The sequence below is a fragment of the Ovis canadensis genome, chromosome 12 (genome assembly GCF_042477335.2).
Source record: "Ovis canadensis isolate MfBH-ARS-UI-01 breed Bighorn chromosome 12, ARS-UI_OviCan_v2, whole genome shotgun sequence".
Taxonomy (NCBI): domain Eukaryota; kingdom Metazoa; phylum Chordata; class Mammalia; order Artiodactyla; family Bovidae; genus Ovis; species Ovis canadensis.
Window position 1 is genome coordinate 51,849,173 of NC_091256.1, and position 24,952 is coordinate 51,874,124.

General features: G+C 40.1%; 1 protein-coding gene across 8 annotated transcripts in view; it reads right to left on the minus strand.

Annotated features, from left to right (window-relative positions):
- VPS13D (vacuolar protein sorting 13 homolog D) overlaps positions 1–24,952 on the minus strand; it is a 266,019-nt gene that overhangs the window by 128,860 nt on the left and 112,207 nt on the right. For all 8 annotated transcript variants that reach the window (XR_011247486.1, XR_011247485.1, XR_011247487.1 and 5 more), the window contains 8 exons: positions 23,805–23,996; positions 23,422–23,548; positions 21,553–21,695; positions 15,860–15,990; positions 12,841–13,016; positions 7,783–7,906; positions 6,752–6,987; positions 3,390–3,498 (listed from right to left, as the gene is read on the minus strand). Coding sequence is in view for 4 of the 8 variants with exons in the window: in XM_069544704.1 (XP_069400805.1) it covers positions 3,390–3,498; positions 6,752–6,987; positions 7,783–7,906; positions 12,841–13,016; positions 15,860–15,990; positions 21,553–21,695; positions 23,422–23,548; positions 23,805–23,996 (1,238 nt within the window). In the remaining 4 variants the exon portion in view is untranslated. The remainder of the gene's footprint in view (positions 1–3,389; positions 3,499–6,751; positions 6,988–7,782; positions 7,907–12,840; positions 13,017–15,859; positions 15,991–21,552; positions 21,696–23,421; positions 23,549–23,804; positions 23,997–24,952) is intronic.

Genomic DNA, 24,952 nt, shown 5'->3' on the forward strand with positions numbered 1-24,952 from the left:
TAGTTTAAAAATTTTGGTTTTGTTTACTTAACAGTCACATAGGCCTTGGAAATCACCAGTATATTCATGATTCATGTTTTCTGATCACATCTGTGATTATATCCCACTTGAAAAATCATCTTTCTCCTGAGTTGACTTTCATTCACTCTATCATCCTCATCAATGTCAACACTTCTTTGAAGGTCATCTGAATCACCTCCAAGGACTCTTCCCCATTTTTCCCCCCAATTCCTTGATTTCTGTCAGACTTTTATTTTTAAATTACTACCTTTCAAAATTTCCTTTTTCAAAACTTTCAATAGAAGAAAATTGTTTACTTTCAATTACTACCTCTCACGGTCTCTTTTTGTTGTTGTTGTAGTTCAGTCACTAAGTCGTGTCTGACTCTTTGTGATGCCATGGACTGCAACACGCCAGGCTTCCCTGTCCTTCACTATCTCCTAGAGTTTGCTTAAATTTATGTTCATTGAGTCAGTGGTGCTATCTAACCATTTCATCCTCTGTCGCCCTTTTCTCCTTTGCCTTCAATCTTTCCCAGCATCCAGGTCTTTTCAAATGAATCAGTTCTTCGCATCCAGTGGCCAAAGTATTGGAGCTTCAGCTTCAGCATCAGTCCTTCCAGTGAATATTCAGGGTTGATTTCCTTTAGGATTGACTGGTTTGATCTCCTTAAAGTTCGAGGGACTCTCAAGAGTCTTCTCCAGCACCAAAATTTGAAAGCATCAATTCTTCAGCACTCAGCCTCCTTTATGGCCCGACACTCACATCCATACATGACTACTGGAAAAACCATAGTTTTGACTATACGAACCTTTGTCACCAAAGTGATGTCTGTGCTTTTTAAGGCTCTGTCTAGGTTTGTCATAGCTTTCCTTTCAAGGAACAGTGAAGCCGCTCAGTTGTGTCCAGCTCTTTGTGACCCCATGGGGTGTAGCCTACCAGGCTCCTCTGTCCATGGGATTTTCCAGGCTATAGTCCTGGAGTGGATTGCCATTTCCTTCTCCAGTTCAAGGAGCAAGCATCTTTTAATTTGATGGTTGCAGTCACTGTCTGCAGTGATTTTGGAGCCCACAAAAAGAAAATCTGTCACTGCTTCCACTTTTTCCCCTTCTATTTGCCATGAAGTGATGGGACTGGACACCATATCTTAATTTTTTGAATGCTGAGTTTTAAGCCAGCTTTTCCACTCTCCTCTTTCACCCTCATCAGGAGTCTCTTTAGTTCCTCTTCACTTTCTACCATTAGAGTAGTAATATTTGCATATCTAAAGTTGTTGATATTTCTCCTGGCAATCTTGATTCCAGCTTGTGATTCATCCAGCCTGGCATTTCACATGATGTACTCTGCATGAGTACATAGATAAACAGAGTGACAGTACACAGCCTTGTCTTACTCCATTCCCAATTTGGAACCAGTCTGTTTTTCCATATAAGGTTCTAACTGTTGCTTCTTAACTCACATACAGGTTTCTCAAGACACAGGTAAGGTGGTCTGGTATTCCCATTCTCTTAAGAATTTTCCGCAGCTTGTTGTGATCCCTGGTGGTAGTAAAGAATCAGCCTGCAATGAGGAGACCTGAGTTCAATCCCTGGGTTGGGAAGATCCCCTGGAGGAGGGCAAGGCAACCCATTTCAGTATTCTTGCCTGGAGAATCCCCATGGATAGAACCTGGTGGGCTACAGTCCATGGGGTTGTGAAGAGTGGGACATGACTGAGCGACTAAGCACACAGCACATACAGTCAGAGGCTTTCATGTAGTCAATGAAGCAGAAGTAGATGTTTTTCTGGAATTACCTTGCTTTCTCTATGATCCAATGAATGTTGGCAATTTGATCTCTGGTTCCTCTGACTTTTCTAAACCCAGCTTGTACATCTGGAAGTTCTTGATTCACATAGTCCTGAAGCCTAGCTTGAAAGATTTTGAGTATTACCTTACTAGCATGTGAAATGAGCACAATTGTACAGCAGACTAAACATCCTCTGGCACATGCTCTGTTTACTCATCACCATTCCCAAGTCTTATTTCTAAAATGTATCTAACACAGTCTTATATAAAAGAGTGTGATAACATTTTAAGCAAATTTGAATTATGTGACATTCAAATGGTATGATATAGAAATACATGTAGAAGTACTGGGCTTCCCTAGTGGCTTAGATAGGTAAGGAATCTGAGAAGTACTGTTAGACTGATAGATGGATGAACCTTAGAAACATCAGGATAAGTGAAAGAAGTTCCTCATTAAAGACCACTCACATGGAAGTCCAGAAGAGGGGAGTCTACAGTGACAGAAAGTGGATTAATGATTGCCTAGGGCTGGGAAATAAAGGGAATGTGCATGTGATAGCTAAAGGATATAGAGTTCTTTCCTGAGTGATGAAAATGTTCTAAAATTGAGTGTGGTTATAGTTGTACATACTGTGGATATATTAAAACACAGTGAACTATATATTTTAAGTGGGCGATTGGTATGGTGTATGAATTATGTATCACTAAAGTCGTTAAAAAATATAAAACTGAATTAAAAATCCATGTATTAAAGTTTCATTTGATGTGCAAAATGTGAAATAACTTGAATCTCTCCCCCCTCTCCCCGCCATTAAAGATGTGAGAAGAGTTGTACAACCTCAGAGCCAACTGAGTCACCAACCACCTGCACTCCCTACTGCCACAACTGACGCCACTTCAGGTGATAAAGGCGCATTCTCCGTCAGCATGAGGGCCACTTACACGTTTCCTCTGTCAGCATTATTTCTGGATCATATAACTTACATTATGCAAAATTTTCTGGAACACACTCCTCGGGTGAGTGTGTTTCAACAAATTAGTTAGTGATCTCCTTCCTCTTACAGTGATTTTCTGCACCTCTGTTCTCAAACAATGTTCATTTTGAAGCCTCAACTATTTCTTTCTAGTCCTTCTGTCAGCCACAATATTTCTGGTCAGAGTTTACTCTTTCTTTCAATATCTATATCTACTAGCATACACATTTTCCTAAACTGGAAAAGAATGTTGCCATAAATAGGGGAAAAACTGTCATTGTGATCATTTTTCCATTGAGTTCAGGGAAAAGTAGATTAGGGGATTGTTACAACAGAAAAAAAGGAAAACAACAAATCACAAATTTGGAAAGAAAAAAAATTCAAGAACTGAGTTCTCCAAGAAGGGTATCAAAGATGAGAGGGACTTAGGATTCGTAGAGTAGGCATAGCAGGACAGAGGGGAGAACCCCAGTTGGAGCTGTCAGGACACCCAAGTTCCACCCTGAGCCCAGGCCTCGGTCTCCACCTGCTCATCTGCAAAAGGAGGGGATGGGCCAGGCAGCCTGTCTCTTATTCTAACTTTTATTCTAAATCTTTTATTCTAAACTCAAAGTTCTAGGCTCTCTTACCTTCTTCTTTAAAATGACTCTCTGTGTCTTCGGTGAGACATCCAAAACGAGCTCTGCACAAGTAATGGCTTTGTTGGAAGTCACAGGCCGTCCTGTCCCCTCCTGTAAACTAGAATTGAAAAAACAGTAACAGTCACAATACACACACACCCTCCCCACCCCACACACATGTATTCAAGTATTCACAAGCAGATGCCTAAACCTCCACTATATAGAAAACTTTTTTTAATCATGGAAGAAAAAGTCTGACTCAAGATGCAGAAAGATCAAGGTCGTGTTGTTCTCCTGCATAGTTCAAAGATTCATTTGTCAGAAGATATACATAAAAGTGAAATTCTGACATAAAAGGATGACTATATATTTTTAGAGGGAAAAAACCAATCCAGACATTCCAAAGGTCCAAGAATTGGCTCTACTGTTTGCCAGGAAGATGATCAGCGTTACTGCATCCTCACATCTTAGCAAGAAATCAGAAGTTCCTTTAGGGTGAAAAGAAAACAAAGGGTTCATTATCACCTCCTCCAATTCTACCCTGTTGTGTTTCTCTGGGCTTAAGAAGCCTAAGTTTTATGGAATTGCTGCAGCCTTAACTATACTTTAGTGTATTTTGATGAGATTTTATTTAGATTATTCTCCTATTTCAATTAATCTCTATCATTAAAAAGGGACTGAAAAATTCAGAGTTAAAAATTAGCTTTCATGATATCAAAAGCACAAGTAAATTTTTAAAAATTGATTTAAACAAAATTAAAAACTTTTATTCTTCCAAAAGACATTACCAGGAAAGTAAAAACACAACCCATAGAATAGAAGATAGTTGCAAATCATGTATCTGATATGGGATCTGCACCCATATTACATAAGGAGCTGTAAAATTCAACAATAAAAAGGCAAAAAAAAAATCATCAAATGTAAAAATGGGCCATGGATTTGAACAGACATTTCCCCAAAGATATACAAATGAGGAATTCCCTGGTAGTCCAGCAGTTGGGACACAGATCTTTCACTGCCATGGCCCAAGTGGCCAGGGTTCAATCCCTAGTGGGGGAACTAAGATTTGCAAGCTATGTAGCATGGAAAAAAAAAAAAAGGTATACAACTGACCAATAAGCACATGGTAAGATCTTCGATATCATTAGCTAGTATAGAAATGCAAATGAAAACCACACTGAAATACCACTACTTATATAGTAGAATTGTTACAATTAAAAAAAAAAAGTGGAAAACAACAAGCATTGCAGAATATGTAGAAGAAACAAAACTCTTACACATTGCTGCCAGGAATATAAAATGATTCAGCTGCTGTGGAAAACAGTACAGCAGTTCCTCAAAAAGGTAATCAAAGAATTACCACAGAACCCAGCAATTCCACCCCAAGGTATACACACAAAAGAATTAAAACAAGTACTTAAATACATGTACAGGCATGTTGATTGCAGCACTGTTCATAATAGCCAGAAAGTAGGGACAACACAAATGCCCATCAAAGGAAGAATGGACAAAGAGAATGTGGTATAGCCGTGCAATGGAACATTACTCAGCCACAACAGGAACGAAAAAGTGACACATGCTACCATGTGGGTGAACCTTAAAAACATCACGCCAAGTGAAATAAGCCAGTCACAGAAGGTCAGACATTTTATGATAATTTATGTGAAATATCTGGAATGGGTAAACCCTTAGAGACAAGAACGCAGATCTGTGATTTCCAGGGGCTGGAAGAAAAGGTTTGAAAGTGAAAGTGAAGTCGCTCAGTCGTGTCTGACTCTTTGCAACCCCATGGACACCAGTCTCCTTCGTCCATGGGATTTTCTAGGCAAGGGTACTGGAGTGGGTTGCCATTTCCTTCTCCAGGGAATCTTCCCGACCCAGGGATCGAATCCAGGTCTCCCGCATTGTAGAGAGATGCTTTACCATCTGAGCCACCAGGGAAGTCCCTGGTGAGAAAAGAAAAGGTTTACTGGGCAGTAACTACTTAGGGTTTGGAGTGATGGAACTGTCTTGGAACTAGAGGTGGTAGCTGTTACATCATGAATACATTAAATGCCACCAAACTCATCACTTTAACAAATGGTTAATTTTACAGTTTATGAACTTCGCCTCAATTCAAAAAAAAATCCTAGTCTCTTTCCTCATCATTAGTTCTCATCAAAGATGCAAAGAAATAGGATCCACTACACTCCAAAATATAGTTCAACCTCTTAGCACACTAGATTCCCATAAACTTCTCTTTTTATCTATTCATATCTGCTCAACCTGTGACACTCCTAAGTCTCCACTAGGATTCTTCAGTTAAAGAGCTTAGTAACTACTGGAACATAAGAAAGTATAGAGAAAAACATGCATAGCAACCAGATTAAGGACTGGTTTTTCAGGCACTAAAACCTTATCAAAGCAAACATGCCCATTCATATCATTATTAGTGAAGTCTGGGGTCTAAGCAGATGAGAGAGATGTTGCACAGACTCAGACATCTCCTCGGGGGCCTCAGGCACATATAAAAATATTTCATAAGCAAAACTATTCAGGACATTTTGGAAATAATGTGACTTTAAATGTACTGTTCACCAGGTGACATATTTGGAATGCTAAAGATTCAGCTATTTTCCCAGTTTCTTCATGAATCAGCTTTAAAATTGGCCCTGTGATCAGCACAGAAACAACTGTATTTATGTGTTGGTGGAATGACTACCCTTAAAAGCCTAATATTCTGAATCTCTATGTACCTATCAATGTACCAATCTAACAAGCTGACTACTCCTTGCTTTTTTTTTTTTTCTAAATACAACTAATTAATCAGACAAACAATGAAGATCATAAGATTATAATTCTGAGGTAACTATAATTACTGTCAAGTTAAACTCCTCTGCTTGTCTTTAGGTGACTATTAAGAAGACCCTGAAGTGTCTGCTTAATCAGTGTTCTCAATGGGAGAGGAGGGTCAGAACAGTGATTCGAGTAATTATGGATGAAGATTAGTCAGTTTCAAATAAGGAAAGAGATAAAACAAATAAAAAATAGCAGCAAGAAGTTTAAAAATGCATAAGAACTATCACCATAAAGCAAGAGAAATTGAAGCTATTACAATAACAATGCCCCAAAAGAGTTGTTAAATACTAGAATGGATTATTGGGAAGCTCTTTAAAAAGAGGAGTCTTGCCTCTTTGGATAAATTTTACTCTAGCCAGAAGACAAGGGCTTAGACATAGACCTCTCAAGATAAAGTCTGAGACTAGGATTTGGTAAAGAATGGAAGGAATCTTCCTTCTTCCCTCAGCCTTCTGAGAACTGATTAAAATTTAAAACCAGTTAATAATTAGAGCTTTCTGCTTTACAAGAACAGTAATTTAACCCAGACTTACCCAGAGAACGTGTATGTAGCAGCAATGTAAATGAAATTTTCATAATAAAGCTGCTGGTTATCCTGGAAATCATTCATGTTGCAGCTGATCTCAGAGGAACCTGCCCCTTTAACAGTCAGAGTGATAAAAGGTGGCAGGGTGGGTTCATCCCAGGCATAATCCAAGGAAGTCATGGGCTTCACTTCAGTGCGGAGCCTGGGTTCAGCGACGCCATGCTGACTGAAGACAACTGGGACCTACAGGAATGGCAGAGAATAAGGAGAACCTTCATTCAGAGGGGTGATGCTGGACAAGTGATTCAGTGCCTCTTAGGTTCCAGATCTTTCCCAAATGAATGCTATACAGGGTACAAAACCACAAGTAAGCCTCAACAGCTGGCCTCTTTAAATGCCTTTCTAATCATCTTCAAAATTGCAAAAAGCCCACCAGTTAGAGGATATGGGCCACAGTCTGTTGGGTAAAAGGTTTTGAGAAACTCTGACATACCAAATACCTAGAGAAAGCAACTCTGTTCTTTCAATGGCATCTAGTCTCACCCCACCATGCCCAGGATACACTATGAACAAAGAAAGGAACAAAAATCTTGGAATTCAGCTATGGAAAGTTACAAATTATAAGATATAAGGCATAATTTAAAATAGACTCTAACAACCTCCATCATGGCTGCACTTGGAAGATTCAGAAAGGAGCTCACTGTTACTAAGCAACAGTAGAACTGCCCATTCTACTGGGCATTTGTCAATCTGATTCTGATTTCTCTTTATATGGAATGTCTGCATAGGGCCCCATGCTAACCAAACCATCTGGTCAAAGTAACTTTTGGGAGCTGAGAAGTCACTTCTGGACAAGGCTGCCCAGCAATCAAAATGACCAGCAGAAACCACCTCCCAATGGTAAGGATTTCTGAGACCCCTGTGCAGCTTCTTTTAAACCCAAGTTTACAATGTTTTTTATCATTATCTTAAGTGCAGTATATACTCCACTTTCCCACATATGAAAGAGCCAAACTGGCTCTCAACTCCCCTTGATACCTTAGAAAAGTTGTCAATTCGGAAAGGAGGGGGTAACTGATCTGTATCACTGAAGGAGATCCTGTAGGTAGCTCCTCGGAGAGTAATTTCTACACGCAGGAAGAGGCATTTTCCCAGAGTATCTCTGCAGCAAAAGGAAATCATGGAGGCTGCATAAAATGTAGGGAACAAGTTCCCAACTCACTTTCTTCTCATACTTCTCACAATTACCGCTGTGTGTTCTTTGACCACATTTAAAAAGTAGAAACTGACAGTACAATCACACAGTAAAAAAGAAATCATTCAAGCAACGTTGAACAGCATGCCATAACTATATGATATCTACAAATTTTACTTTGTGTTTGTTTTGGGTCATAGTGTCAGTGCAACAAGTGAGTAAATACTGGTTGAACTACATAAAATTGTTGATACTAGACTACTTTTGACCTAGAAAAGAGGAATTTCATATGGTTCAAACTAATATGTTGATGTTATTAATATGTTGATGTTATTGATGAACAGGGTTCACACTGTAGGATAACGGAAGATGAGGAAGAATCCTGTGGAACGGAGGTACCAGATGCAATCATAATGTGTGTGCGTGTGTGTGTGTGTGTGTGTGTGTGTGTGTGTGTGTATTTAAATATAGACAAACCACTGTGGAGAATGGAAAGCTTTTCTTTATGGAAGAATATCAGCTAATAAACGTAGAAGACATATAAGAACCAGAAATCACCATTTTGCAATAACTAATGTAATAACTAATTACATAACTAATGTAATAAAAACTAATGTAATAACTGATTCAGGTGAGAACCACCAAACCACTGACTGAAAGGTTTTGTGAAAAGTGAACATATAAAAAGTTCAAATTATCCCTACCATGAGCTAGTGTTGTTTACAAAGAAAAGATAACTTTACAATAGAGAGATCTGATGGACAGCACCTAAACCAAATGATGATCGAATTTAACAACGTCAATAATGGAACCAACAGACATCACAAGCCTCTTGACATGATGCAATGGGAAACATACACCACCACAGAAGTAATGTTCTTACCAAAAATGTCAGGCCCAAACTTAAACACAGAAAGCCATCAGAAAGTCCAGAAAAGAAAACATTCTATATGAAACTGGCCTGGACTCCAAAAATGTCAACGTTAATAAACACAAAAAAGGAAAACTGAGACAATGACCATTCCAGATTAAAGCAGATGAGAAACACCAGCCAAATAAAATGCACGATCCTTCACTGGACCCCAGATCTGGGGAGCAGGGTTACTATGAAAAACACTTTAAAGGACATTTTATACATTTAAAAACATAATATTAAATTTCTTCAGTGTTTAGCGATAGGTGACAAATTTTTTTATGTCTGAAGTATTATGATGACTTCATTTTACTTTCAAATGGTTTAGGAAAAAAACTATGCATATGAGTACATGTGGAGAGAAAACAAGAACAGAGCAAATGTTGAAAAGTAGGAAATGTAGGTAAAGAAGAGGTGTCTTTGTACTACTCCTACAAGTTCTCTGTGGGTTTAAATTGTTTCAAAATGAAAACTTGAGGAAAGTAAAGGAAACATCTGGCCCAGGTCCCTGCTCAGTAGTTTAGGGCCACACACTGAAACTATTTCAAAAGGATTAACAAAGGTATCATCCACCCCCACACTCCACACCTTTCTTTTCTTCTTTTAAGTAATCATGAGTAACTTTTCTGTTTAATTCTGAATTGGCTTCATACCACACAACAGACCTGGGCTGCCTCCACCAAAGCAGCGTATAAATCAGTGGTGGTTTTAGCTGCAAATTCCTCACCTTGCCTGCCCCCACCCCAACCTTGTGGGGAACATATGCCACTATGAGACAGGAGTTCTGGTTGAAGTCAGGATGAGGGCACTGAGGCCCTGTCCACTTCACTCACTTGGCCTATAAAGCCACCTCCTTAGACCCCTATGAATTCTAGGAACACAGCTTGAAAACCACTATACCAGATGCAATTAACTCTAATAAGGATCAGGGCAAAAGATAAGTAAGAAAGGCACATCATCAACAAAAACAAAATCAAAGAAAAACCTCATATAATGCATTTCTTTTTAAAGTCAAATATAAATATTATTTTGAATCAACTATTAATAAATTAGACATTTTTCTGTTTTCTTACAGTAGTGTTCTCCAAAGAGAACTCACCATAAGGTATAAATAATTTAATTTTGCTTCTAAATGTGTTGAATTAGCACTGATTTCAGGCTCTTTGGCTTCAGAAGCATTTGATGCAAAACATTAAAGAAGACAGAAACAAACAGAAAGACATCCCACGTTCATGGATTTAGAAGACTTAATATTGTCAAGATGTCAATGCTATGCAAAGTGGATCTAGAGATTTAATCAATGCTCATCAAAATTCCAACTGTTTTTTTTCCTCCAGAAATAGAAAAATTTATCCTAAAATTAAGATGGAATCTCTAGGGACTCCATGTAGCCAAAATAATCTTAAAAAAGAACAAAGATGGAGGTCTCACACTCCCTAATTTCAAAACCTATTACAAAGCTACTATAATCAAAACAGTCTGACACTGGCAAAAAGACAGAATATGAACGAACAGAATAGAGAAAGCCCAGAAATAAACCCTCACATATAGGGTCAAATAATTCTTGACAAGGGTGTAGAGACCATTCCGTAGGGAAAAGAAAGTTTTTTCAACATATAGTATTGGGAAAACTGGATATCCACAAACAAAAGAACAGAGTTGGACTCTTGTTGTTCAGTTGCTAAGTTGTGTCTGACTCTTTGCGACCCCATGAACTGCAGCACGCCAGGCTTCTCTGTCCTTCACTGTCTCTCTGAGTTTGCTCAAACTCAAGTCAATCGAGTCAGTGATGCCATCCAACTATCTGATCCTTTGTCACTCCCTTCTTCTCTTGCCCTCAGTTTTTCCCAGAATCAGGATCTTTTCCAATGAATCAGCTCTTCGCATCTGGTGGCCAAAGTATTGGAACTTCAGCTTCAGCATCTGTCCTTCCAGTGAGTACTCAGGGTTGATTTCCTTTAGGACTGACTGGTTTGATCTCCTTGCAGTCCAAGGGACTCTCAAGAGCCTCCTCTAGCACCACAGTTTGAAAGCATCAGTTCTTCAGCACTCAACCTTCTTTACAGGCCAACTCTCACATCTATACATGACTACTGGAAAAATCATAGCTTTGATTATATGGACCTTTGTTGGCAAACTGATGTCTCTATTGGACTCTTAACCTTATATGAATACAAATGGATCAAAGACCTATACAGAAAAGCTAAAACTGTAAAACTCTCAGAAGAAAACATAGGGGAAAAGCTTCAAGACACTGGATTTGGCAATGATCTTGCATACAACACAAAAAGCACAGGAAACCAAAGTTAAAATGGGCAAGCTGGACTATATCAAAATTAAAAACTATGCATCAAAGAATACAATCAACAGAGTAAAAATCCAACATATGAATGGGAGAGAATACATGTAAATTATATATCTCTTATATCAGACTGTAGGGTTGCAGAGAGTCGGACACTTAGAATGCATGCATGTATGTATCTCATAAGGGGTTAGTATCCAGAATATATAAGGGATTCCTACAACTCAACAACAAAAACCCAACTCAAAAACAGGCAAAGGACTTGAACAGACATGTCAGAAAAGATGTACAAATGGCCTAAAAGCACATGAAAAGAAGCTCAGCATCATTAATCATTAAGGAAATGAGAATCAAAACCATGAGATACCACCTCACACCCATGAGGATGGCTACTATCAAAAAAGAAAAAATAACAAGCGTTAGTAAAGATGTGGAGAAACTGGACCCTTGTGTGCTCTTTGCAAGAATGTAAAATGGTGAAATATAAATGGTGAATGTAAAATGGTCCCACTGTATAGCACAGTGAACCATATTCAGTATCCTATGATAAACCACAATGGAAAGGAATATGAAAAAGAACATATATATCTTGTTTATATAACTGAATCACTGTGCAGTATAGCAAAAATTGACACCACATTGTAAATCAGCTATACTTGAATAAATTAAAAAGAAGAAAGAATGAAACAGAATTTCACTGCACTAGAGAGAAACGTAATAAACTAAATGTTGCCACAAAAAAAAAAGAAGTTCTGACACATGTTACAATGTGGATGACATTGAGGACATTATGTTAAGTGAAATAAGCCAGTCACAAAAGACAAATATTGTATGATTTCACTTATCTGAGGTACCTAGAGTAGTCAAATTCGTAGAGAAATGAGAACAGAGGATGCCAGGGGTTAAGAAAGGGAAAATGAGGAATGTTGTTTAATGGATACAGAGTTTCTGTTTTGCAAGATGAAAAGAGTTTAGGAGACTGCACAACATGAACTTACCTAACACCGGTAAAGCTAAAAATGGCTAAGATGGTAAATTTAACTTTATGTGCCTGAGGCACACGAAATAGTGTCTGGGTCTTTATGTTATGCTATCTTTCTCATATGGTATGTGCATTTTACCACAATCTTTTTAAAGTTTAATACATTTTAAAAAAAGCACTGGATGAAAGAAAAGAGTCCTCTTGTGCTAACTGACCCTGGCTTTTGTTGATTTTCCTTAATAAGGATCTAAGGGTCACTGGGTTGGGCAAAGAAGACTAGGGGATTTACTGTAATGGCATCTAATGAGAGAAGAGCTTGTACAGTGTGCAAGAATAGACAAAAACATCATCAAAGCTGCCATCTGAATGCTGACAAGAGTTGCAGGCGACCATGAGCTCAGTGCTACTCCTTGGACATGTGACCTCAGATGACAGCAACTGCACAATGGTCAAAACTGTCAACACCCCTTTTAGTTCATTTGATCAAAAGGTTCATTCCTATCTGCCTAGTCTTTGCAGTTTTAAGACCTTGGAGTCAGAAACATATGTGCCCATTTCATCAAGAGTAGTCTTACCAAAAGTAACTACTTGCTATTTACAACTTTATAAATATTTGATATTTATATGGTATTTACAGCTTAGTATTTATATTGCCGTACCTCAAACAAAACTACTTATTGACTAAATATAGTCTCTGCACTCACCTCATGTTGATATGGAAGGAATTATTCTTGTTGACTTCGAAGCCTCCAGACCAAATACAATTGGGAACATCCATCAGTCGGACACATAACAGCTGATCGTAGTCATTCCGAGGCCAATGGAACACCACACTGGAACCAGGAAGCGTGGAAATGTAACCTTCAGGATTGGCTGTTCCCTAAAACACGGTATCACTGGCTTTAGTCAAAAGTCAAGTCAAGACGTAAATGTTTACTGAAAATCTGTCTACCCTGAGCCTTGCCCATCACCAGGAGCTGTTCAGGGCACCAAAGGCACAAAATGGTTCAGTTCAGTTCAGTTGCTCAGTCATGTCCGACTCTTTGCAACCCCATGGATTGCAGCACACCAGGCCTCCCTGTCCACTACTAATTCCCGGAGTTCACTCAAACTCATGTCCACTGAGTCGGTGATGCCATCCAACCATCTCATCCTCTGTTGTCCCCTTTTCCTCCAGCCTTCAATCTTTCCCAGCATCAGGGTCTTTTCAAATGAGTCAGTTCTTTGCATCAGGTGGCCAAAGTATTGGAGTTTCAACTTCAATATCAGTTCTTTCAATGAACACTAAGGACTGATCTCCTTTAGGATGGACTGGCTGGATCTCCTTGCACTCCAAGGGACTTTGAAAAGTCTTCTCCAACACCACAGTTCAAACCCATCAATTCTTCGGTGCTCAGCTTTATTTACAGTCCAACTCTCACATCCATACATGACTACTGGAAAAACCACAGCTTTGACTAGACAGACCTTTGATGGCAAAGTAATGTCTCTGCTTTTGAATATGCTATCTAGGTTGGTCATAACTTTCCTTCCAAGGAGTAAGCGTCTTTTAATTTCATGGCTGTAGTCACCATCTGCAGTGATTTTGGAGACCCAAAATATAAAGTCTGACACTGTTTCCACTGTTTCCCCATCTATTTGCCATGATCTTAGTTTTCTGAATGTTGAGCTTTAAGCCAACTTGTTCACTCTCCTCTTTCACTTCCATCAAAAGGCTCTTTAGTTCTTCTTCACTTTCCGCAGTAAAGGTGGTGTCATCTGCATATCTGAGGTTATTGATATTTCTCCTGGCAATCTTGAATCCAGCTTGTGCTTCTTCCAGCCCAGCGTTTCTCATGATGTACTCTGCATAGAAGTTAAATAAGCAGGGTGACAAGATACAGCCATGACGTACTCCTTTTCCTATTTGGAACCAGTCTGTTGTTCCATGTCCAGTTCTAACTGTTGCTTCCTGACCTGCATTTCTCAAGAGGCAGGTCAGGTGATCTGGTATTCCCAACTCTTGAAGAATTTTCCAGTTTATTGTGATCCACATAGTCAAAGGCTTTGGCATAGTCAATAAAGAAGAAATAGATGTTTTTCTGGAACTCTCTTGCTTTTTCCATGATCCAGCGGATGCTGGCAATTTGATCTCTGGTTCCTCTGCCTTTTCTAAAACCAGCTAGAACATCTGGAAGTTCACGGTTCACGTATTGCTAAAGCCTGGCCTGGAGAATTTTGAGCATTACTTTACTAGCGTGTGAGATGAGTAAAGCTGTGTGGTAGTCTGAACATTCTTTGGTATTGCCTTTCTTTGAGACTGGAATGAAAACCAACTTTTTCCAGTCCCGTGGCCACTGCTGAGTTTTCCAAATTTGCTGGCATATTGAGTGCAGCACTTTCACAGCATCATCTTTCAGGATTTGAAATAGCTCAACTGGAATTCCATCACCTCCACTAGCTTTGTTCGTAGTGATGCTTCCTAAGGCCCACTTGACTTCACATTCCAGGATGTCTGGCTCCAGGTGAGTGATCACACCATCGTGATCATCTGGGTCATGAAGATCTTTGTTTTGTCGTTCTTCTGTGTATTCTTGCCACCTCTTCTTAATATCTTCTGCTTCTGTTAGGTCCAGACCATTTCTGGCTTTTATTGAGCCCACCTTTGTATGAAATGTTCTCTTGGTGTATCTAATTTTCTTCAAGAGATCACTAGTCTTTCCTATTCTATTGTTTTCCTCTATTTCTTTGCACTTTTGCAAAGAAAGTCCATTGAGGAAGGCTTTTGCATTGAGGAAGGCTTTCTTATCTCTCCTTGCTATTCTTTGGAACTCTGCATTCGGATGCTTATATGTTTCCTTTTCTCCTTTGTTTTTCACTTCTCTTCTCTTCACAGCTATTTGTAAGGCCTCCTCAGACAGCCATCTTGATTTTTTGCATTTCTTTTTCTTGGGGATGGTCTTGAAAACTGCCTCCTGTACAATGTCAGGAACCTCCATCCATAGTTCATCAGGCACTCTATCAGATCTAGTCCTTTAAATCTATTTCCCACTTCTACTGTATAATCATAAGGGATTTGATTTAAGTCATACCTGAATGGTCTAGTGGTTTTCCCTACTTTCTTCAATTTAAGTCTGAATTTGGCAATCAGGAGTTCATGATCTGAGCCACAGTCAGCTCCTGGTCTTGTTTTTGCTGACTGTACAGAGCTTTTGCATTTTGGCTGCAAAGAATATAATCAGTCTGATTTTGGTGTTGACCATCTGGTGATGTCCATGTGTAAAGTCTTCTCTTGTGTTGTTGGAAGAGGGTGTTGCTATGATCAATTCGTTCTCTTGGCAAAACTCTATGAGCCTTTGCCCTGCTTCATTCTGTACTCCAAGGCCAAATTTGCCTGTTACTCCAGGTGTTTCTTAACTTCCTACTTTTGCATTCCAGTCTCCTATGAAAAGGATATCTTTTTTGGGTATTAGTTCTAAAAGGTCTTGTAGGTCTTCATAGAACCGTTCAACTTCAGCTTCTTCAGCATTACTGGTCAGGGCATAGACTTGGATTACCATGATATTGAACGGTTTGCCTTGGAAGTGAATAGAGATCATTCTGTCATTTACTCACATCAAAAAACTTAGTGCTGATGGGGAGATAACTCATTAAAATGAAATGTGACATTCAAATTTAAATGACATTAAAATTCACCGTGCTATTAAATAGGCACTCATCATTCTTCAAAAGCAAGCTGCTTACCTGTCCCCTGGCAAATTCCCTCTGTGCAAATGCAAGCTTGTGGGATGACTTATTATCTAACAGGTAACGAGGGGCAAAGATGACCATACAGGTGTCAATATATCGGCCTCGGCCTTTCTTGACATCAATACCTATGAATAACAAGAACCAGTTCCATGAATTAATCAGAAGGAAAAAAGAATGGTCTAAAAGAATTAAATAGCCTTCACAATTACTTAGTTTCTCTGAGATAATGATTGTAGCACCCAGAGAGGCTGTGAGGTTTCCTAAGAATAGAACAAAAACAGCAAAAACCTTCAAAGTATTATTCTTTATTCCCATTTAGACCTTAAAAAGTCTCCTTGGCAACATCAATATCCCCATAACTCCCAGCTTCTTCCTAAAGTGTGCACAACTGTAACAGCAACTAAAACAAACAGGTGTTTAGCTTGGTTTCCATTTATGAAGCTGACTACTAAGATGGTTTATGTGACACATTTCTCCTTACAAATGGGACACAAAATTTCCTCCTAAAGAACATGCAACCCTTTTACAACATAGAGGAGAATCTGTGTATTACTTAACTGCATTTTGCAACTGCCCTAAACTCAACTGACTCTTAGTATTTTCTGTCAGCCCAAGAATCCAGCTCAAATATAATGCTAAATACTACTGAATTTATTCCTTCATAAAATAAACGTTTTCGGCACCTAATAGGTACTGTGGGAAAAAAAGACAAACAAAAAACATACTAAGGAAAGAAAGTCATAGTCAATCAAAAGGAAATCTCAAAACACCAAGTTCCAAAGAAAGAAAAATGAAATAACACCATATTATCTCAAAAACTCTGATAATAATTTTTAAAAATCCAAAATTCAATGGATGAGTTCTTTCATTCATTTAGACAATGAATAAAGTAACTATATTCAAGGCCTTGGGTTGAACTCTGGTTACACAATGATAATATTTATGGTAAAAAATAACAAAAAATAATAATATTTATTGAACTCTTAGTACACATTACACCCTCTTCCAAAGGCTCAACATTTAATTCTTTTTTTTTTCAACATTTAATTTTTATAACAACCTTGTGAGTTAGATATTTTCATTCCTTCATTTTTGCAGATGAGGAAACTAAGGCAGGAAAAGATAAGTGACTTGTCCTTAAGTGACACAACCAGTAGGTGGCGTAGCTGGATTAAACCCAGGGAGCCTGCTTCGGAGACATACACAAAGGACCCTACTCTTGAGAAATCTGTATGCAGGTCAGGAAGCAACAGTTAGAACTGGACATGGAACAACAGACTGGTTCCAAATAGGAAAAGGAGTACATCATGGCTGTATCTTGTCACCCTGCTTATTTAACTTATATGCAGAGCACATCATGAGAAACGCTGGGCTGGAAGAAGCACAAGCTGGAATCAAGATTGCCAGGAGAAATATCAATAACCTCAGATATGCAGATGACACCACTCTTATGGCAGAAAGTGAAGAGGAACCAAAAAGCCTCTTGATGAAAGTGAAAGTGGAGAGTGAAAAAGTTGGCTTAAAGCTCAACATTCAGAAAACGAAGATCATGGCATCTGGTCCCATCACTTCATGGCAAACAGATGGGGAAACAGTGGAAACAGTGTCAGACTTTATTTTTTGGGTCTCCAAAATCACTGCAGATGGTGACTGCAGCCATAAAATTAAAAGACGCTTACTCCTTGGAAGGAAAGTTATGACCAACCTAGATAGCATATTCAAAAGCAGAGACATTACTTTGCCGACTAAGGTCCGTCTAGTCAAGGCTATGGTTTTTCCAGTGGTCATGTATGGATGTGAGAGTTGGACTGTGAAGAAGGCTGAGTGCAGAAGAATTGATGGGTTTGAACTGTGGTGTTGGAGAAGACTCTTGAGAGTCCCTTGGACTGCAAGGAGATCCAACCAGTCCATCCTAAAGGAGATCAGTCCTGAATATTCACTGGAAGGAATGATGCTGAAGCTGAAACTCCAATACTTTGGCCACGTCATGCAAAGAGTTGAGTCACTGGAAAAGACTTTGATGCTGGGAGGGATTGGGGGCAGGAGGGGAAGGGGACAACAGAGGATGAGATGGCTGGATAGCATCACTGACTTGATGGACATGAGTCTGAGTGAACTCCGGGAGTTGGTGATGGACAGGGAGGCCTGGCATGCGGCGATTCATGGGGTTGCAAAGAGTCGGACACGACTGAGCGACTGAACTGAACTGAACTGAACTGAACTTAAAGACAAGTATTGAGAGACCATAAAAAGAGAAGTGACTTTAGGATATGACAACCAGATGTCCCAACATATTTTAATTATAAATATTTTGAACTGTTAACTCCCTAATTCACTTGTCTTTATTGTAAATCTTAAAAATAGCTGAAAAACTGAGCAAATCACAGAAACAAAATCACTCTTTGAAACTCTGTATCTAAGAAATGCTCAGTAATACTGGAACAGTCAGGAAGATCCTCTGGAGAAGGGAATGGCTACCCACTACAGTATTATTGCCTGGAGGATTCCATGGACAGAGGAGTTTGGCAGGCAATGGTGCACGGGGTCACAAAGAGACACGACTGAGTAACATATTTTCAACACTAAAACTCTGTATCTAAGAAACGTTCAGTAATACTGGGGTAGGGAGATATACCCCCATCACTTTTCTATGACACACAGAAAAGCATTAATTGTCAGAAATCAACCTTATCATGTAATAGTTCAGTTCAGTTCAGTCACTCAGTCATGTCCGACTCTTTGCGACCCCATGAACAGCAGCACGCCAGGCCTCCTTGTCCATCACCAACTCCTGGAGTTTACCCAAACTCACGTCCATTGAGTCGGTGATGTCATCCAACCATCTTATCCTCTGTCATCTCCTCCTCCTGCCCTCAATCTTTCCCAGCATCAGGGTCTTTTCAAATGAGTCAGTTCTTTGCATCAGGTGGCCAAAGTATTGGAATTTCAGCTTCAGCATCAGTCCTTTCAATGAATACCCAGGGCTGATCTCCTTCAGAATGGACTGTTTGGATCTCCTTGCAATCCAAGGGACTCTCAAGAGTCTTCTCCAACACCACAGTTCAAACCCATCAATTCTTCTGCACTCAGCTTTATTTATAGTCCAACTCTCACAACCATACATGACTACTGGAAAAACCATAGCCTTGACTAGACAGACCTTTGTTGGTAAAGTAATGTCTCTGCTTTTTAATAAGCTGTCTAGGATGAGATGGCTGGATGGCATCACCGACTCGATGGACGTGCGTTTGAGTGAACTCCAGGAGATGGTGATGGACAGGGAGGCCTGGCGTGCTGCGATTCATGAGGTCACAGAGTCGGACACGACTGAGCAACTGAACTGAACTAAACTGAACTAGGTTCGTCACAACTTTCCTTCTAAGGAGCAAGCGTCTTTTAATTTCATGGCTGCAGTCACCATCTGCAGTGATTTTGGAGCCCCCCAAAATAAAGCCAGCCACTGTTTCCATTGTTTCCTCATCTATTTGCCATGAAGTGATGGGACCAGATGCCTGATCTCAACTAATATACCTATTAAAGGTATATTTGATATCACAGAAAGAGTCTATAGCATCAAGACTCAATTTAAAAAAATTTTGTTTCCCTTTTATCTCAGATTGCCCTGGGAAACCCTTAACAAATGAATAGCTGATAAGATCAAAATATACAAAATCATCCTTATTGGAGGTACATGTTAAGGTTACCTGGTCAGGCCCTGCCTGGCTTTTCCACTTGTGTCTGTGCTTTCAACTTTCCTGATAGGAAGCTAGTTATCTACCCAATCCTTCAAAAATAGTCATATAAGAGATTCCACAAATTCTCTTAATACATGCCAAGATCTTATATAAAATCTCATCTTAGCTCAGACTCTCTCTTCCTTTCTTTAGTGTAACAACGAAATGTGAAACACAGTCTTGTCCCTAAAAACATAAGTGACATGTTCTAATGAATGCACTTAGCATCTAAGTTTGTGTGTGCACCCACTGCATAGTTCCACTGGACAGCTCGCTGTGCCTTTCAGCCAGAACTCTGTGCGCTTCCTTAGCGCCAGCTGCTTGAAAAGGCACAGGCACCACCAGGTTTCCTCCAATCTGTCCCAACTATGGCTTCTGGCCAACCTGCAGGGGCTTGCTTTGGAAACTCTATCAAGGACCAGACATCCCAGCAGAAAGCCAAACTCAGCATGAAGTGGACTTTGCCTAAAGGGATGGAGTGAACAAACATGAAAATTGTGATCCTCAGCTGGAGGATCAGATAAAAGTTCATCTTTTCTATTAAAAGTCTTCATGTCAACTTTAAAGGAGATAGCTTCCATGTCAAGGGAGAATGCATGCAAATTCATGTTTAAAAAAAAAAAACAAAAAAGCAAACTATACTCGGAAGAGAGTCTTTCACTAATAAACCCTCTAACACTTAAACAAAGCACTGACTCCATGGGCGTCATGGCAAACAGCTAAGTAATACCATCTCAATTTTTCCTTCTGTAACATGACTCTCTACATCAGCACTGTCCAGAACAGTAGCCACTAGTCATACATGACCACTCGTATGCACCAAAATTTAAAAAAAAAAAAAAATTCAGTTTCTTTGTCACACTCACCACATTTCTTAGTAATGTACTCTCAAGTGCTCAGCAGCCATGTGTGGCTAGTGCCTCCAAATTAGACAGTACAAGATAGAACATTTCCACTACCACAGAGAGCTCAATGGTTTCCCAATATTCAACAGTAAACAATGCTTTGAAAGCCCGGAAGTTATACAGGAAAGGAAGGATGCACTGCTAACACTTCAAATCTGAGACATAATTAAATCAAGTTTGTCTTAATCTTTTGTGACATCTTTTGAGGCACACAGGCATAGGCACATCTTCCCTTGGTGCTCCCCACCTCTAGAATCTAAGCAAGCTTGTGCGTGTAAAGTGTTAAAGCACCAATCTAGATTAGTCATGTGTGCTCAGTTGTGACCAACTCTTTGTGACTGCATGAACTCTTGCCTGCCAAGCTCCTCTGTCCATGAGATTTCCCAGGGAAGAATATTGGAGTGGGTTGCCATTTCCTTCTCCAGGGGATCTTCCCAATCCAGGGATCAAACCTGTGTCTCCTGCATTGCAGATATTCTTCACCACTGAGTCACCTGGGAAGCCCTCTAAGCTAGCTTAGGGATTTCTAATTATCCATAACCACCAAGTGCATTTTATATTTTTTGCCTCAAATGTGGACACCTCAGTCATAATCCTAATTCCAACCCAGACGTTCCCTTTATATCTGCACAAGTCACTTAACCCCTAAGCTTCAGTTTCAAGGAAAACAATGCTTCTTGCCCTCTTAGGGCTTGCAGATTTCAATGAACGCGTGGGAAATGGAGGATGAAAAGCATTCTAAGTGTTCCTATTATTGCCATGAAAAATAAGGATTCAAGCCAAACTGATACTTTCCTGACACAGGTGAGTCTGAAACTAAACAGCCTCAGACCTCAAAGGGGCAGTGTTTAGGTAGCTCCTTGGATCCCTAGGAGACTAGGTCTGTGATGATATCAATCTAGCATTCAGAGAATGGATACCTGACCCAATGGCAAATGAGAAAACCAGCACTTGCAGACAGACCAAAATGTAGGGCCAGCTTACCCCTCCAAGCCTGAAGTCGTCGGCCCATGGTTTAAATTCTCCCCCTCCCCCAAATGTAACCCACCAATGTTATAGATCAGCCCTGGGCGGTTTCCTTGCTGGATGACTCTGAGAGCTCGGACGCCACTACCACCATCCAGGGAGAAGCCCTGACACCAGCCTGGCATGCCTTCAGGGTGAATCCCCCTTCCGATTCTCATCGTGCAGCTGTGGGGCAGAAAAGCAAAGACGTATATAGACATTCATCCATAAGAAAGTCTATTCTACCTGTTCTAATCAGGAAGCCTTGCTGTGGCTGTCGGCCAAAATTAGAACTCTAACACTGACTCTTCCTCATTTTCATGTTATTCCCAAACACAGAGAGGCAATTAATCAGTGGTCAAAACTCAATCTGAGAGGTAGTCACAGTTCAGCAACGTGTGACATGTATTGACCTCCACAATTAGACATTTTAGGGGAAAACCGATTCTGGGAGCATAAGGCATGAGGAAAATGCTACAATATCTGAAAAACAAAGATTTAAAGCAAACTGATACTTTCCTGACTCTGTGTTTCAAGGGTTCATGAAATACCCTGAACATACAAGAGAAGTATGTACGGAAGATGCAGCTAATGGTACATTCATTCAAGGGCCTGGTGCTATTATAACAGCAAAGCACCATGCAGTTGGCCAGCATCCTGTCATGGATCCTGGAAACATAATTCCCAGATGTGTGTTCCAGCTCCACCACTAACAAGCAATGTAACTTTGGGCAAATAACTCTCCCTGGGCCTCAGTTTCCTCATCTTCCTCAGTTTTCTCATTCCTTTGCTGTGCTGCCTAATCCACTGAAATGTTGGGAGAATCAAATGAGATCATCTACGTGGAAAGGCTTTGGAAACTGAATTTGACGGACAAAACAAACTGTGTTTTGAATTTCAAGCGCTGGATCTAAAACTGTCAAGATCCATTCAGGGAAACAGTGAGCCTGGGCCTGCTGCCCATGTCAAGCGGCTGTTTTGTGTCTCCTACTGGCCAGCACCCTGGTCAGTCCTCTCCTGACTCCAGCCCAACCTCTAGGTAGATAGATGCATCTGTATCCACTGGAGTGGCCCTCCTCTAAGTTTGCAGCATCCTTCTATAGATAATGGGGTATGGCATTTTAGCAGTGTCAGATTCACCTACATATTTTTGGGTTAAGGCTAAATATCAGAAGACCACTGTAAAAAGCAGAATGTCAAATCCAAGAAAAAATAAATAAAGTGAATTAATGCCCTGTGCTTAGTCACTCAGCCATGTCTGACTCTTTGTGACCCACTGGACTGTAGCCCACCAGGCTCCTCCATGGAATTTCCCAGGCAAGAATACTGGAGTGGGTTGTCATTTCCTTAATGCCCTACTATACATTAAGAAGGACATGTCTGCTAATCCTCACAATTGTTGCTTTTTCCTGTGTTTAAACAGGTAATGAGTGCTTTGAGATCTCGAAATGGCACACTTTATTTCAACAGAAAGATGGATTTCAGAATCTAATACACAAGATGGCCTGGATTGGATTAATGGGGTGCAGGCTCTCTACCAACAGGCCAACCTGTCTTCCCTCTGAAGCCAGCTCCTCTGCTTGCGCTGAGTGCTTCCAGGAGAGAGAAACCACGTAGAAAAGAGAGCATGTGGGTCTCTCACCATCAGCAGAGTTATGAATAGAACCACTTCAATACATGGAAAATAAAACTGGCTTTCATTATACACCAAAACCAAATGGTTTATTTTCCATATCGAATAACACAGAAATTAGATCCGAAAAAAATCCCATTAAGTCATGGTGCTGTCCCCCTGCCAAGTCAGGATGGTTATCTACAGTCTATTTCTACTTACACGGATATACTATAGCCTTTGCTAATTCTCCCCTTCCCTGGGAGCTTATTTCCCCTTCCCATAAGTAACTGTACTCACAGGTTTGGCTGCTCTTTGTCAGCATAGCAGAATAAGAGAGGGCTCAGGCTCCGGGCCAGCTCGTGTTCTTCAAACTGGCCTGCAGCATCCGTCTTTGCATTGTCCTGTCTGAAGATCAGTGGTAGCCCTTTAGGAAGGAGGGGAAATATTTATATCAATCCCACCCAGTATATCCAAGACAGATGCAAATAATAAAAGGAAAAAATATCATCAAGGGGGAAAAAAGTGATGACTGAATTTATTCAGTGGACTCAGTCGTTGTCCAAAAGGCCAGTCTTGACCATGATTAAAGCACTTCTACGGAGTGAGAAAGGTTCAGCAGCTTACACTGTTGAGCTAATCTGTTTGCATTGGCTCCATTTAGTGTGTGGAGCTGTACATACCAGTTTTGTTAATCAACCAATACGGAGCTGAAATGAAGATCTTCAAAGATCCTTCTGCTCGACACACAATCCGGATGGTGAGGTTCAGCTGCCGCCGGTTGGTGTCATAGAGCCTCATTCTTACCATATAGTTTTGGGTTCCGGGTGGAATGAGCAATTCTTTGCAGAGTGGAAAATTCTCCAGGGACACCCCTAAAGAAAGATAAAACTACTGTCTTTCTGAGTTTCACTTTATAGTTTGTCAAAAGAGCCCACAGCCAAACTAAATTTGATTCCTCTTGGAAAAGTCAGTAACTACAGTATTCATTCAACTGGCGGAAACCTTATTAGAATGGCCATCTCCCTTTAGCTGGGGTGAGAATAAATATGGTCTAGAAGTCACACTAGAGAGTCTGAACCGTGTAATAATTAGAAGAATGAAAGTTATCAGTCACAGCTCTGGTTATTCAAGAGTTGACTACACAGGCCCTCAGCTGGGTGTCTGAAACCCAATAAACACCAAGTATAGGATAAGAGTTAAGGTTTTCTGCAGCCTCACTGCCTGGCTTCAAATTCCCAGTCTGTCCTCACAGCTGTGTGACATGGGACAAGCTATTTAACTTCACTGTGTCCATCTGCCAAAAGGGGATAACAGCAGTATCTACTTCAAGAGCTTCTTATTAAAAGTGATGCTCCCTATAAACAATGAGAGTGAAGACAAGGAGTGCTCAAAGAGCCCATAGTGATGGAGGGTGGGAGGGCATTTCCATTCTACACAGGGGCTCAGTAAATATTTGTTGAAGAAACATTTAAATATCAGAGCAAAGACCTATTTTTTTTAAACAGACAAGTAGGGTTGCAGTATTTTTTCTTTTCGAGATTAAGCTCAAGCATTTACGTATTCAAAAATGTAAGCTTTTCCCTGTGGGACACGCTGCTGAAGTTCAATGAGTTTCAGGTTCCTTATCAGTAAAATGGGGGCCACAGCTGTCTCTCTGCCTAAGACATCCATTGTTGTGAAGATCAAATGAGATGACAGAATGAAATCACTTACAAAACTGTAAAAAAGGTAAATATCTACATCCTTATTATTCAACATGTCTACAGCAGCCTTAAAGAAACATTCTTTCTGTCCCAAATCCGGAAGGACCCTCTTGCTACAAGAGGTA